The sequence below is a fragment of the Elgaria multicarinata genome, chromosome 1 (genome assembly GCF_023053635.1).
Source record: "Elgaria multicarinata webbii isolate HBS135686 ecotype San Diego chromosome 1, rElgMul1.1.pri, whole genome shotgun sequence".
In the NCBI taxonomy this organism is placed as follows: domain Eukaryota; kingdom Metazoa; phylum Chordata; class Lepidosauria; order Squamata; family Anguidae; genus Elgaria; species Elgaria multicarinata.
The window spans coordinates 152,353,962-152,367,289 of NC_086171.1; the positions used below are offsets into that span (position 1 = coordinate 152,353,962).

General features: G+C 42.7%; 1 protein-coding gene and 1 long non-coding RNA gene across 2 annotated transcripts in view; one reads left to right on the forward strand and one right to left on the reverse strand.

Moving 5' to 3' along the window:
- The window catches only part of LOC134407521 (vitamin D3 hydroxylase-associated protein-like), a 34,002-nt gene extending 24,545 nt beyond the window's left edge, over window positions 1-9,457 (reverse strand). The window contains exons 1-5 of the mRNA XM_063139370.1: window positions 9,046-9,457; window positions 5,497-5,610; window positions 3,750-3,890; window positions 2,859-2,992; window positions 1,226-1,432 (exon numbers count right to left, since the gene is read on the reverse strand). Coding sequence (XP_062995440.1) covers window positions 1,226-1,432; window positions 2,859-2,992; window positions 3,750-3,890; window positions 5,497-5,610; window positions 9,046-9,255 — 806 coding nt within the window. The 5' untranslated portion in view covers window positions 9,256-9,457. The remainder of the gene's footprint in view (window positions 1-1,225; window positions 1,433-2,858; window positions 2,993-3,749; window positions 3,891-5,496; window positions 5,611-9,045) is intronic.
- The window catches only part of LOC134407537 (uncharacterized), a 29,316-nt gene continuing 24,997 nt past the window's right edge, over window positions 9,010-13,328 (forward strand). Inside the window, exons 1-2 of the long non-coding RNA XR_010026046.1 lie at window positions 9,010-9,185; window positions 10,300-10,382. This is a non-coding gene — a long non-coding RNA (uncharacterized LOC134407537). The remainder of the gene's footprint in view (window positions 9,186-10,299; window positions 10,383-13,328) is intronic.

Consider the following 13,328-nt stretch of genomic DNA (forward strand, 5'->3'; position numbering starts at 1 on the left):
TGGTAACGGAAAAAATGTGGTAACAAACGGATCTTCCGTTTCAGCATGTAAAGAGGAAAGCTGTCATAAGAAGAAGCATACGAACAAGGCATCTTGTGGCTGTATAAATGAAACATACAGAACTCCTTGTTAAAGGGGGGAAAGGGGACCCAGGAAACAAGTGTGTGTAAAGAGAGAAAATCGTGATTGTGGGATGAAAACGGAAGCCAGAAAGCTGCGGTATAGTTGCTCTATGTCACCAACATTTGGAGTAGTCACCTGGTTTAGAAAACATATTTGACCAGCCCATTGTGCTTTCTGCCAAACTTTCTTTACTTACTCAGAATCAAAGGCCAATACTTGTTAAGATTCTTGTCCCGTTTGTATGATCAGGGACTACAAAATTAGGGAAAGGATGGGGCTGTACTCACTGGCTCTACCCACTCTTTGCATCATCATTGACTGCCCACACAGTCCTCCACGCTTGGAGGGGAAAGTCTGAAGTGGGGACATCAGGAAAAACTTCCTGTCTGTTGGAGCAGTACAATGGTGGAACCAGTTACCGGGGGTGGTGGTTGTGGGCTCTCCCACACTAGAGGCCTTCAAGAGGCAGCTGGACAGCCATCTTTCAGTTATCCTTTAGGGTAGATTCCTGCATTAAGCCGGGGGGGGGGGGTGTTTTGGACTCGATGGCCTTATGGGCCCCTTCCAACTCTACTGTTCTATGATTCTGTGACTCCAGATACATGGGTTGTCTCCTCATGTAATTTAGAATGCTATCTAATCAGGATTATAGATTCTGGAGGGAGTCTATCTAGACAGAGCAGACTCCTGGCATCTGCCTTTCCCCAGCAAAGTATGGAAGGCAGTGTGTGTGTGTGGGTGTGCGTGGGGGTGTGCATGCGTGGGGGTGTGCTTGGCTGGGGATGTGACAGAGGGACTGGCCCTGCAAAAGTATCTCACCAACTTCGCCTCCACAAAATGACCACTTTCACCCCAGGAGATGTGGCCCTTGACTTTAAAATGTTTCTCCACCCCTGCCTTAATGGCTTCTGGATCTTGCCAAATGCTTGATCATGCTAACTAGTAGGCATTATAATCCATCCATAATTCCATGGCTTTCTGAAATGAAATTAACAGTAGAAGTGCATCCAGTTTGTTTTTAAGCAGCAGTGAGGTTCCTCTTCACTAGGTGGTTTGTACATGGTTTATGGCTGGCAATTTGTGTCCAAACTGTGAAACCTACCTCAGCCTATAGCCAGTTGGTTTGAACCCGCAGATCCCACAAAAGCCACACGGCACTCGAATACTGGCAGCCACATCTGTCCCGATCCCCAGAATGGAACCTCCTCCTCCAACGAGCGCTGCTTCTCCTCCGCTGGAGCCTCCAGAGGTTTTCTTGTGGTTGAAAGGATTCAAGGTTTGGCCAAAGAGTGTATTGCCACAGTCAATGCTGAGTTGGTTGGAAAAGGACAAGTAAGTTAAGGCTCCCTGCCTGAGGGCCCTGAAGCCTTCCTAGCCAAGTGTGGGCCTGGGTCAGGTATGCAGTTCACTAAACATAATGTAGCAACATCAGTGAAGGACCATATATGACCAAACCTTATAGATCTCGAGTCATTTTTAGTCCATGGAAGAAAAAAGGCTATGACAAAATGTTATAGTGGTTGGGTGAATTGTGTTGGAATGCAACTTCCTCCTATTACAGCAGGGGTGAGCGACTTGTGGCCCTCCAATTGTCTTAGCCTACAACTTCCATAGTTCCTCACCATTGGTTATGCTAGGGTGACCATATGACCGGACCTGCCCGGATTTGTTTGGGTTTTGAGAGACAAATCCGGGAGAGGGAGGGGAAATCTGGATTTTTCCAATCTTCCCCAGCCAAAGAGCAGCTCTAATGGGAATTATCAAAAATGCCATCATTTTTAAAGATAAAGACATGAAACTTGGTACAATGGTAGCTCTTAGGTGGGGTTTTAGTCATACCAAATTTGAAACAGATCCATTCATCCATTGATTTTTTTGGATTTTTTTTAAAATTGAGGTGTTAAAATTATTGTTTTTAAAACCGTCATTTTTAAAGATAAAGAGCTGAAAGTTGGCACCACCATAGCTTTTAGGTAGAGCTTTAGCCATACCAAATTTGAAACAGATCTGTTCATCCATTGAGTTTTAGGATTTTTTTTAAAGTTTGAAAAAAGTATTATTTTTAAAAAATGACACTTTTAAAGATAAAGGGCTGAAAATTGGTACCACGATAGCTCTTAAGGAGAGATTTAGCCATGCTAAGTTTGAATCAGGTCTGTTCATGATTAACACCTTAAGTTTGTTTTGTCCTGTATCCACATCAGTTTGTGATTTTTAAAAGGCTGCACAGAAATTTGTACTTATTTTCACACATACTTCTGCTACTATACACATAATTGTATACACTTTCCCTAATATAATTTTTTGCAAGCAATTCTACTTATTATTACATGTTTTGTATGTTATTTTCACTAATATATGCATTGTTGTGTGCACATTTCCCTAATACACCCATTTTTGTATGCATTTTTAAAACAGCTTACTGTATTGCAACACTGTCCTAACTCCACTGATCTATTTCATTCTGGAAACAAACATTTCTGTTTATTTCCAGGTTTGCTTTAGGTGGTGCTAAGTACTCATTGCGCTAGCAGTGGGGTCCGCAGCTACAGGATAATGACTGGAAGTACAACAGTAGTATCGGATATTGCTCATAATCTCCATCTCCTTAAATTCTGTACACTGATATACTAATAAAAGTATAGAAATAGAGCTACCCAAAATGGCAAACCTACTTGGATGGACAAGAGCCATAGCACAAAATACATGTTTTAAATAAACGAACAAACACCTACTTTAATATGGCCTGTGAAGTGTTGGTCTTTACAAATGGAATTGCCCCTTGTTTCTTTAAAACCTTGACTATTACAGAGTCATCACGTTCAGGATGGTCTAGAAATTTCACCAAGCCAAGTGTATTGGGGTAACCCTTAAAGAAGAGAATAAAATCAGTGAGGCATCATCCTTTAGATCTGTTGCTCGTTTCTCATAAAAGCACCCAAGCCATTACAATAAGACGTAGGGAAGAATTCTATCTGCAGAAATCCCGTCTTCCACCATCTGAGACACAGGCAAGATCTACACTACTGCTTTAAAGCACTTTAAAGTGCTTTATAACAGTTTTGACAACTGTTGGGGCTCAGGACACACTCCATATACCATTTTCAAAACTGTTATAAAGTGCTTTAAAGCAGTAGTGTAGATCCAGGCCAAGTGCTCTGTCTATGTGCTCCTTTTTTGCCTCCCTCTATGTATTACCTTTCCCTGGGGCGGGGAGACCTACTAAACAGAAAGGCTGTGATTAGAAAAGTAGAACAGTGGCATTGCCAGTGTGCTGAGCATGGCAGCTGGCGGGGGGTAGGGGAGAATTGTCATCTAAAACATTGTCCACAAGGCTAATTTAATCATACCATCTAAACTAGCCTTCCCCAATGTGGTGCCCAGATGGGAGTTGTTTTGGACTACAACTCCCATCAGCCCTAGTCACTGTGGCCAATGGTCAGGGAACATGGGAGTCACCATTCAAAAAATCTGGAGGGCATCAAATTGGGGAAGGCTGATCTAAACAAATGCAAATGTTAAAATATCCGCTTTTCTTGGCTTTAAATTCACACACCCACTTTACTGTCTAACCCTACCTGTCTTCCCCCTAATCCTGGTTATTCAGGAATAATGGAAAAAAGTACCTTGCAAGCAACGTTTTCCTTGATACTGACGGGGACTCCGTAAAGCAATCCTTTCTCCTGTTTTTTCGCTTCCTGGACTTGTTCCTCACACTCTGGAAGGAAGTCTGTCACACAGTTGATTTGCCGGGTTACTTCTAAGGCCTTTTGTATGAGCAGGAGGAATGTGAGTTAGTGAAATAACATCTAAGGGCCATGACAATGAGGACACAGTAGAAGCCTCTGTACCACACTGTACACATAGTTTAGTTTTGTTTTTGTGATACATACAAAACAAACACACTAGATCATTGTAGTTAAGAGGTTCCCAATTTGAAGTTAGGTATGGTCAGCATTGGGGCCATCTATCAAGTCATTATGGCAAATTAAACTGCAGAAGGTTGACCTGCTTCCCTTGCAAAAGAGGATCAAGAGGCAATCTACAAGCCACTGGTTCAAAACCAGTAGCCTAAATACATACATTGGCATTTATCACTTTATGGATGAAACATAGCAGTGAAACACAAAGTAGTATTTACAGAGATCACTAGGCTGGATCCAGATAGACTTAACTAATGTGAATTAAAGCAGGGAGCTTTCTTCCAATTTTGCAAAGGACTTCCAAATCCCTGGCTGGAACATCTTGTAGCATCACAGCAGTTTGATAACACTCTACAATATGAGGAATAAATAAGGATCACTTTCCGTGTCTGTAATGGAATTGCTGAATAGATGGACCAAACTAAGGTAAAATTCCATGAGAGGATCCCTTAGTGAAAGCTTTGGACACCACAGCCTCTCTCTCCCCGTCCCCCTCTCTCTGACACACGCCACTTTCTTTATTGTGGGTGAAACTGCTCCTCATCCCCTGCATCAGACAAAACCACATTCACTTTTGTGCACTTAAGCCTACATCTCCCAGCTGCCAAGCAGGCATGGCACCCACTCGATCCACCTAGCAAAGCCTCAATGCCCCTCCCCATAAGTCGCAAAGCCAAGCAGCTCCAAAAATGGAAATCCCTTGTAGCTTAGCTGTTAGAAGCCATAATAACTCTATCACAGCTGAAAATAACTCTGCAGATCACATGACGTATCAAAGGCCCAACCATGACATGCCCTAGATTCAGGGGGGCTGAAGGATGGCAGACTCCCATTAACCCTATAATTGTGATGAGTCTGTGAGTGCAATTTGCATAATTGATGAAGTGTGCAGCATTTGGTGCTTTTTTGGAGCAGAAATTAACTTCGCTTGGATTAGAGTATGTGTATGTGTGTACAGAGATAGAACACAGAGCAGCCTTCCCCATACTGGCTGGGAATTACGGGAGTTGCAATTCAGCCCATCTGGAAAGGATCATTGGAAAAGGCTGACACAGAGAATACCAGGACTTTGGGATTAGGCTTTGTCTGGAGAACAAATTAATGAAAGTTTAATTTAAAGAATAAATAAATAAATGTTATTTGATTATAATTATTCAATAAATCAAGTAACTTTAATTTAACCCTATTAGACTAGTAGTATTCAAGTGTTTGGTGTTCTGCATTGACTTATGATCCCTGCCTCTCCCACCATACCGTCAGGCCCTTCCCACAATAGAGGTTTTGGCTCTGGGTTAGCTTCTGTATCTGCTCCCTTTGGTGAGCCTAACAACACTTACGGTGTAAGATATCACTGCTTTGTATCATGTAAAGTGCTTGGAGGTTTGCAGGGAGGAAGAGCTGGATTGGTACAAATAATGCCCTGCATCAGTAATTCAAGTGACAGTCTTACCTTTTCCATGTAGGTGTACAGCACACTTTCTGGACTCAAGGAACCATCTTTCAGCTTTGCAGTCAGTTCCACAAGAGGAAGAGATAGGATTGGAGCCGCTTTCACTCCTGGATTCTGCCGCAAGGAGCAAAACACATTGCTGGTGTTTTACTGCATGATGTGCACTTCCTCTTAGACTATGTTGGTATGCGCAGCATTGCAGATGCAATGTACTTCCACACATGCATGCCGCAGACTACACATGGGCAGTCGTTCCACGGTGGAAGCGGCATGGCAATGGTGGCAGCAACTATACATTTAATTAGAGGCAAAATGGCCGCTGGGTGATGAACAGAAATGGGCAGTGGCAACAGATTTTACCAGCAAACGGGAACTCCGCCCTACTTCGTGTGACCAAACATATGGCTACAGAATACGTGCACTTGGAAATTGTCTCTTTAGTTAGGCTAAAAAGTGTTGATTTCAGTGCTGTGTCACACACAGTTGATTCAAAATTTGCCTGATGTAGTTAAAGCAATCATTATTATAGATGCTAGAGCTGGGTGTGTGAAGATGCTAAAAGTAATGAAACACTGCTGGTTTTCGTTTTCCATTAGGAGTTCTCTGTTGGTGTACGCATATACTTTTAACCTACTACAAAGTTATCCGATTGAGGCCAGAACTTCACCAAGCAGGATATGACACTTTGAAAACAGTTTGAAAACTGTATATGGAATGTGTCCCAGTAGTGTAGACCCTGCCCCAGTCTCCCACACCTACTCCCTTCAGATTAAAATAAATAAATAAATCAGTTCCTCCAATCCTCTCCTGACAGGTACGTCTACAAGCAGCCTGCCAGGTGCACCTCCAGGATAAACTTGCTGGGTGTACCTACAAGCAGCCTTCGCTAACTTGATGCCCTCCAGATGTTTTGGACTACAATTCCCAAACTATCTTGAGGGCACCAGGTTGGGGAAGGCTGATTTACATGTTGACATTGAGGTACGGAGGAAGTCTCCTTCAAAAAGGGGAAGCTCAAAATGCAAACAGGCTAGCCCCTTTCTGAGTCAGGTCCAGCCCATTTTGAGCTGGGCTTTATTTAAAATGAGGCTTACATTACACCCAGTGAAGGCTGATGGTTCTGTCAATGAATCCACTCTGGGTTTCAGTAACTATATATTTAATCAGTGGCAAGATGGCAGTTGGATGATGAACAGAAATCAAAGGTGCTATCAAAGATGCTTTGCACCATGGATAGTTCCTTTAGAATTCTGATTAAAACCTGGAGCAGATCACCGCCCCACTGACACTGGAGACACCAGCCTCCACTGATTACACTCCAACTTTCACTGCTCTGTCCTTCCTGCCAGTCTCTACACACACACACCTTCCCAAAGGGGAAAAAACTGTACATTGGGGATAGGTGCAACAGGCTGTTTCTTTGACACAGACTCCTTACTCTTTGGCAGGTAATTGTGCCTCTTACATAATTTGCAGCCTCTCCTTTGCCCAAGAGAGCCCTCCTTTGCATATTACTGTTCCACCTTCCAGGAGGTAAAGATTTTTTTTCCCCTTGGAAAGTTAAGAGAACTGGCAGAGAGGGCACGGAACTGGCAAAGTTGGGGCACTCTAGTAACCTGTGCTGTATTTCTATTTAAATTATACACATTATTTCTAAATGTGTATTGCTACATTTTTGGATTCTCTATGCCAGGCTCTTATCCCACACCTTTACCATGGCTTCCAGATTTTTGCAGAATTAAAACCGGTTCCATTACATGTGGGGTTTTTTTTGGGGGGGGGGTGTTGGTTCCTTTGTCTGCTAGTTCTATATGTTTCATTATACATCCACTAGATGACACTGTGATATAGCAGGATTCCAGAAATTCACCAGCTGTTGGATCATGATTGCAATTTATTAGCACATTTCCCCCAGTCTTAAAAAAAAGTGGGATGAATGTTATAAAGCACTTATAAATGTTATAAGGCCCTGGAAGTTGATGGCATCATGTAAAGAACCTACGAACTTCCATGAGTGATCAATCAAGACTGCATGATAAAATCCACATGTAGAGAAGTCCATATATTACTAGCTGCAGTTTTTATGGAAATCTGTGCCACATCTCTTTTTTGCCATTGCAAAGTGGCCACCCTAAGCTGGGAAGGCATTGGGCTTTTTAAATATTCAAACTGGATCCTTAAAACAAAGAACCACTTCAAAGATTTTTTTTAAGTATTTGACTTGAACACTGGAAAAAGCCTGATCAATTTGCATGGCTCACAAATTCCTAGTTACATTTGATTTCACTATTTGATAGTGTGTGTGTTTGATAACTGATTTAGTAGCAGTGTTTTATATTTGTCTCTATTTATTAGTTGACATGGCCTTAACCAGAAGATAAAATCAAACAAGCAAATTTCAGATCTTAAGATGAAATTTGATGTTGAGATTCCAATGGCAACATCAAAATATCCAATATGGATATCTCAATCAATTGCATGCTCCTCCTCCCCTACACACCGGCAGCCCAAACACAATTTCATGTCTGTTCTACCATGCACTGAAGCACCCTGTACTTCTGAAACAGTTCTATTCTACAAGTAATGCTTCTGGGCAGTAATTGTTTCTGTATTCTTCAGCAAGTCAGGATACCTCAATGCACAGAGGTAAGTATATGCTGATGTGCAGAAAAAGCAGGATCTTGTTTACACTGGAATACAGAGGAAGGAAGAGGTAAGGTCTCTCTGCACCACGGAGAGTTCCCTCTGCATGGAGGGAAAGCTGAGCCATGGGCACTGAAAGTTCTTGAAGAGAGCCGACTGTATTCAAGAAAGAGGCAAGAGGAAAGTGGTTGGTCCTTATATACAGGCATTCCTGACTCTAGCATGATTCTGCAACATGGCCCTGGCATGCACCAGCAATTGCCAAGCAAACATAAGCTCAAATAGCTCATCTTTAAAGACTGATGATTTATCACCAGCCAGCTAATCACCGAGGCAGGAACAGCTGCATTCAGATTGTCAGTTTAAATGGAGGAGGAAAGAGAGCAACTTTATACCCTCCCTCCCATGACACAAACCATTTCTCAAAGTCAACAAGCACCTGAAGTTAGATGCTAGGGTGCAGAGGTCAGGAGGGACCTCCCAAAATAATCTTAGCTGAAGGAAACAGATCATATGAATTGGATTGCCCTGCTAGATTTATAGCAAGGTGGTTCCCTCAAAGGTTTTTGGTTTTTTAAAAATGATGTTAAATGTCAGGTCAATTTTGGGGCACAAGGTCTACTGACATCACTACAAAACTACTTGTAAAGAACTGCAATATTTCATGATATGAGCACTTTGGTGGTGGTGTGGGTGCAGCAAACACAGTGCAGCAATCGGAGTGCAGAGAGCACATTGCTGAGACTGTAAGAGAGACCCACTAAAGATCTGAAATGAACACATCTCAGCTGTTTCCTAAAGTTGAAGAAGAAGAAGAAGAAGAAGAAGAAGAAGAAGAAGAAGAAGAAGAAGAAGACTTCCCTCCCTCCCTCATCAAGGGACATGCAATCCACAAGAGAAACTCACCTGCTGTTTAAACTGCCTCGCTGCCTTCTCCATACGCTGAAAGCCAAGCTCGCGTCTCTTCTTGGCCTCCTCGAGTTTCTTCTGAACCCGTCTCTGATTCACCCATTTTAGCACCAAGACGGCAGTGACCGAACCGCAAAGTAAGCCTGCGACAATGCGCCTATCGGCCTCCGCATCAGGCAAGCATCCCTTTAATTTGTCCAGAGTCATTGTGGTAGATTTGCTCTCTCAACCCAGGGGTGCTGCTAGAGATGTGAGTCCCTAGGCGCTAATGGCCAAGATGGTGAGGGGGGAAAGAGGGTGGTAATTTTTGATCCCACCCAGGAGCTGTCAGTTCCAAGCAACTGGCGAACAGAAGGCTGTATGTCCAGGAGTGAAGAACTCCTAGAAAAGTATCTTGCTAGTGTAGTCGGGCAGTGATTGGCAGAGACTCACAGGCTCCTCATTGTTTGCCCATCATCAGTGAACCCCCCCGTAACATTCCAACTTGTTTTTATAGCCAGTCATCTTTGTTGAATGAGGGGGTGCACCTGTTCTTTTCCATATTCCACACACACACACAAATCCCCACACATTTGCCATTGGAGCCAATTGCAAAGTAGCAAAGGAAATCAAGCTCTGCAAATAAGTCACAGTGATGAGATCTTGCCAAAGTGAGATTTAGCCCCAGGGAAGCAGCCCACGTTTGATGCAAACCAGGCGCCTGAAAAATCCACTTGGGGCAAATCAGCTAAGGGGTTAGGCTACAGTTTTATTTGCGCAGTCAGAAAAGGCTAAAGCCACTTAGCCAAAGGGGCATTTGTGGGGGGAGGGGGGAGGACATCTCTTGAATGACGGGAATTAGAGGTGGAAGGTGATATTTATTTATTTATTTATTTGTTTATTTATTTATTTATTTATTACATTTCTATACCGCCCAATAGCCGGAGCTCTCTGGGCGGTTCACAAAAATTAAAAACATTCGAAGTATAAAACAACAGTATAAAACCATAGTACAAAATACAATATAAAAGCTCAACCAGATAAAAACAGCAGCAATGCAAAATTACAAATTTAAAACACCAAGTTAAAATTTATTTATAGACTGTTAAAATACTGGGAGAATAAAAAGGTCTTCACCTGACGTCTAAAAGCATATAATGTAGGTGTCAAGCGAACCTCCTTAGGGAGCTCATTATATTATTATTATTATTATTATTATTATTATTATTATTATTATTATATTTCATTGAACATTGTTTGTTCTGATGTTAGAGGAGACGTGACTGGGATTCATCTGGGGAGGACTGTTCCCTGATTCAAAATGTGGAGCAGAGTGGGAAACATTTATATTGTGGGTTATTCCAGAAAGACATTCTGCATGTGCTTAAAGTTACACCTTGCCATTTAAATTGCATCCAGCCAGTTGACACTGCCACCATGTGCAAAGGGGCAGGGGGGGAAGGAACCCCACCCTGACACCATTTGTTTAATTTTTTTCTTTGTGACTTCATGAACTGGGTATATTTTCAATGAACAGGTGTTCCTCACACCAGAATATAGATCTGCTTGTGAAGCAGCGGGGGACGTGCATTTGGACGTGCAGGGACTCGGCCGTGACCAGCCAGCATTTTCGGGCTGGTGTAGGAACAGCCCAAGTGATAGCTTAGCAAACAGTGAAAAAATGTCACAAAACAGGTCTGAAAAATTACTGAAATGAACAGGCAGAAATCATGAGAGCAATAAGGGAGTTGTGGCAGTTGTGTTGTGTGGCTTTTGAGTGAGTGAGACATTCCAATTCTAGGGGGAAAGGCTAGTGAGTGAGGGACCAAAAAGCCATTTGCTACAATACATTCTGAAAAAACTATTAGGGAACGTTTTCCTTGGGTAAAACTGCTTCCGCCATCAGTCTTCTGTCCAATGAATATCTAGGTAGGAGGATATCTAGCACTACATTACATGGAATACTATTTCTATGAAATCACTTTAAATATATTAGAGGCACAATCCTATGCATGTTTAGACAGAAAATAAAGTCCTACAATTCCCAGTATTCTTCAGTGAGCCTGCTGGGGAAAACTGGGACTTGAGGGAATCTACACAGCGTACTGAGGACGCTTGCATGCGCCCCCAGTGCGCCCCCAAAACGATTGTGTAGATTCTGCCCATTAGAGACGGAGGAAGAGGCGGAGGAGGAGGTGGCTGGGGAATCCGGCCGCGTCCTTGCCGCCACCCACCTACTTCCTCGCCGGCCGGATCAGAGAGCTTGGCGGAAGAAGGCGGGGTGGAGAGTGGAAGAAGCTCTCCGACCCGGCTGGCTCTTTTGCCGGCAGCAGGAGGCCAGCGAGGAGGTAGGTGGGTGGCGGCAAGGACGCAGCCGGATTCCCCAGCTGCCTCCTCCTCCATCTCTAATGGGCAGAATCTACATGATCGTTTTGGGGGCACACTGGGGGCGCATGCAAGCGTCCTCAGTACACTGTGTAGATTCCCTCCTGTAAAACTTTTTTTCTGTCTAAACATGAGTAGAATTGCAGTCTAAGCTTCCTGTATTTAGATTTTTATTGTTTCTTGTGGACATATGCTGACCCCCGCCTCTCTCTCACACACACATACTTTCTCTCCCTCGCTCTCTCTCACACACACACACACTACAGCCATATCTCCCTCTACAACAGGGGTCTTGTTTTGCCTTTGCTATGGGCCTGTGCTATATTTCTTGCCGGCATGAGGGTGAAATGTGTTGTCCCCAAATTTACTTATCTGTGAAACTTCATGATGTATTTTTTTTTCCTTTCAAGCTCTGAGTCAAAAACCTCCAGTCTCAGCCACTACTCCAATAATCCAAAAGGGAGACCAGCAAGTTTGAAACCATAGTAGATGATGAACGTAGGAATAAGCTGCTTCGTAAGGATTTCCTGACCAGAAAGCTGTTTATTTATGAATGTATACAGATTATAAAAGTGAAATTGCTGTACCGTCTGTCCTTTTATCCACAGGCTTACTTTATGCCCATCCACCCCCTCCCGAAGTAGCTAAAATCCTATTCCTATCCTCTCAGCCACGCTCTATCCTGTCGTGGATTTCTTCTATTCTTCTCCCTACTGAGAGAAATACCATCACTTCATGTTTGTTACACCCCCCTTGTCTACATTCCATCCCCCCTCCAGTATTCATGGAGTTGAATTCCATAAGCTTATGCTACTTTCCATGCTTCCTGCCCCTGTTGCTTTCAGTCTCCCACTCATATAATCTATCTCCCTACATTAGCTAAATTCCATTCTCCATTTCATCTATTTCCATTTACAGCCCCACGTCAAGTGAAAGTTAACCTCCACACAGCTGCATGAAATGCTCCAGTCCTTATGTTCCAATGTCTAAGATTCTACCCCACATGAAATAGGATTCCTCTGTTGGGTGAATGCACACATTGTCAACTATGTCTTGTGAACCTTGAGAAGTACTGCGACCTTTGTGAGCACCCTCAGCAGGTGCGTATATAGAAGCAAATTCTCTCTACAAAAATATGAGGAAGCAGAGAGCTTCTCTACATGAATGATTTTTTGCAAGCTCATGATTGGCCACTCATGTAAGTTTGCAGGTCTTTTACCTGACACCATAAACCTTCAGGATATCTCATGTGCCTTCCCCTAGTAATCTCTCTTTTAAAAAGATCAGAGATAATACTTTATTTAAAATTGTTGCAGGATATCATGGGATACTTTTGAAAACTGCCTAGAGAGCTTCGGCTATGGGGTGGTATATTATTATTATTATTATTATTATTATTAATAATAATAATAATAATAATAATATGCCAAATGTGTAATGTGGGTGGGAGAAGCAGCATAAGACCATGATGTCCAAGGTCTAAAATTATCTAGCTATCCCACAGACTCCCACACCTGCTCATTTTTGTCATTTTTCCTTTTCTATGGCTGTGAGACATCGTAGATTGTACAGTGTACATTGCCTATGGCTCCTTCCCAGGCAGAAAGCATTGGATTATATGTGTGTGGATTCTCACATTTAGGAGGAAGAACCAAGCCAGTAACAAAAGGGTGATACAGACAATGAGAAAGGTGGGAACAGTAGGCCTGCCCTTGCCTTCCACCCCCCACATTTCATTTTCTGTGCAGTGTACCCTTTTGGCAGGGCACTGAAGAAATTGGAACTTTAATGTTGCTTAAATACCTGTTGCAAGTTATTTCTTTTCATGAATTTGTGATAAAATGCCCTTTGAATATTAGATCTGTCTGATTTTTCTTCTAGAAGCAGCTTTATTATTTTAGAGCCACACAATAGTG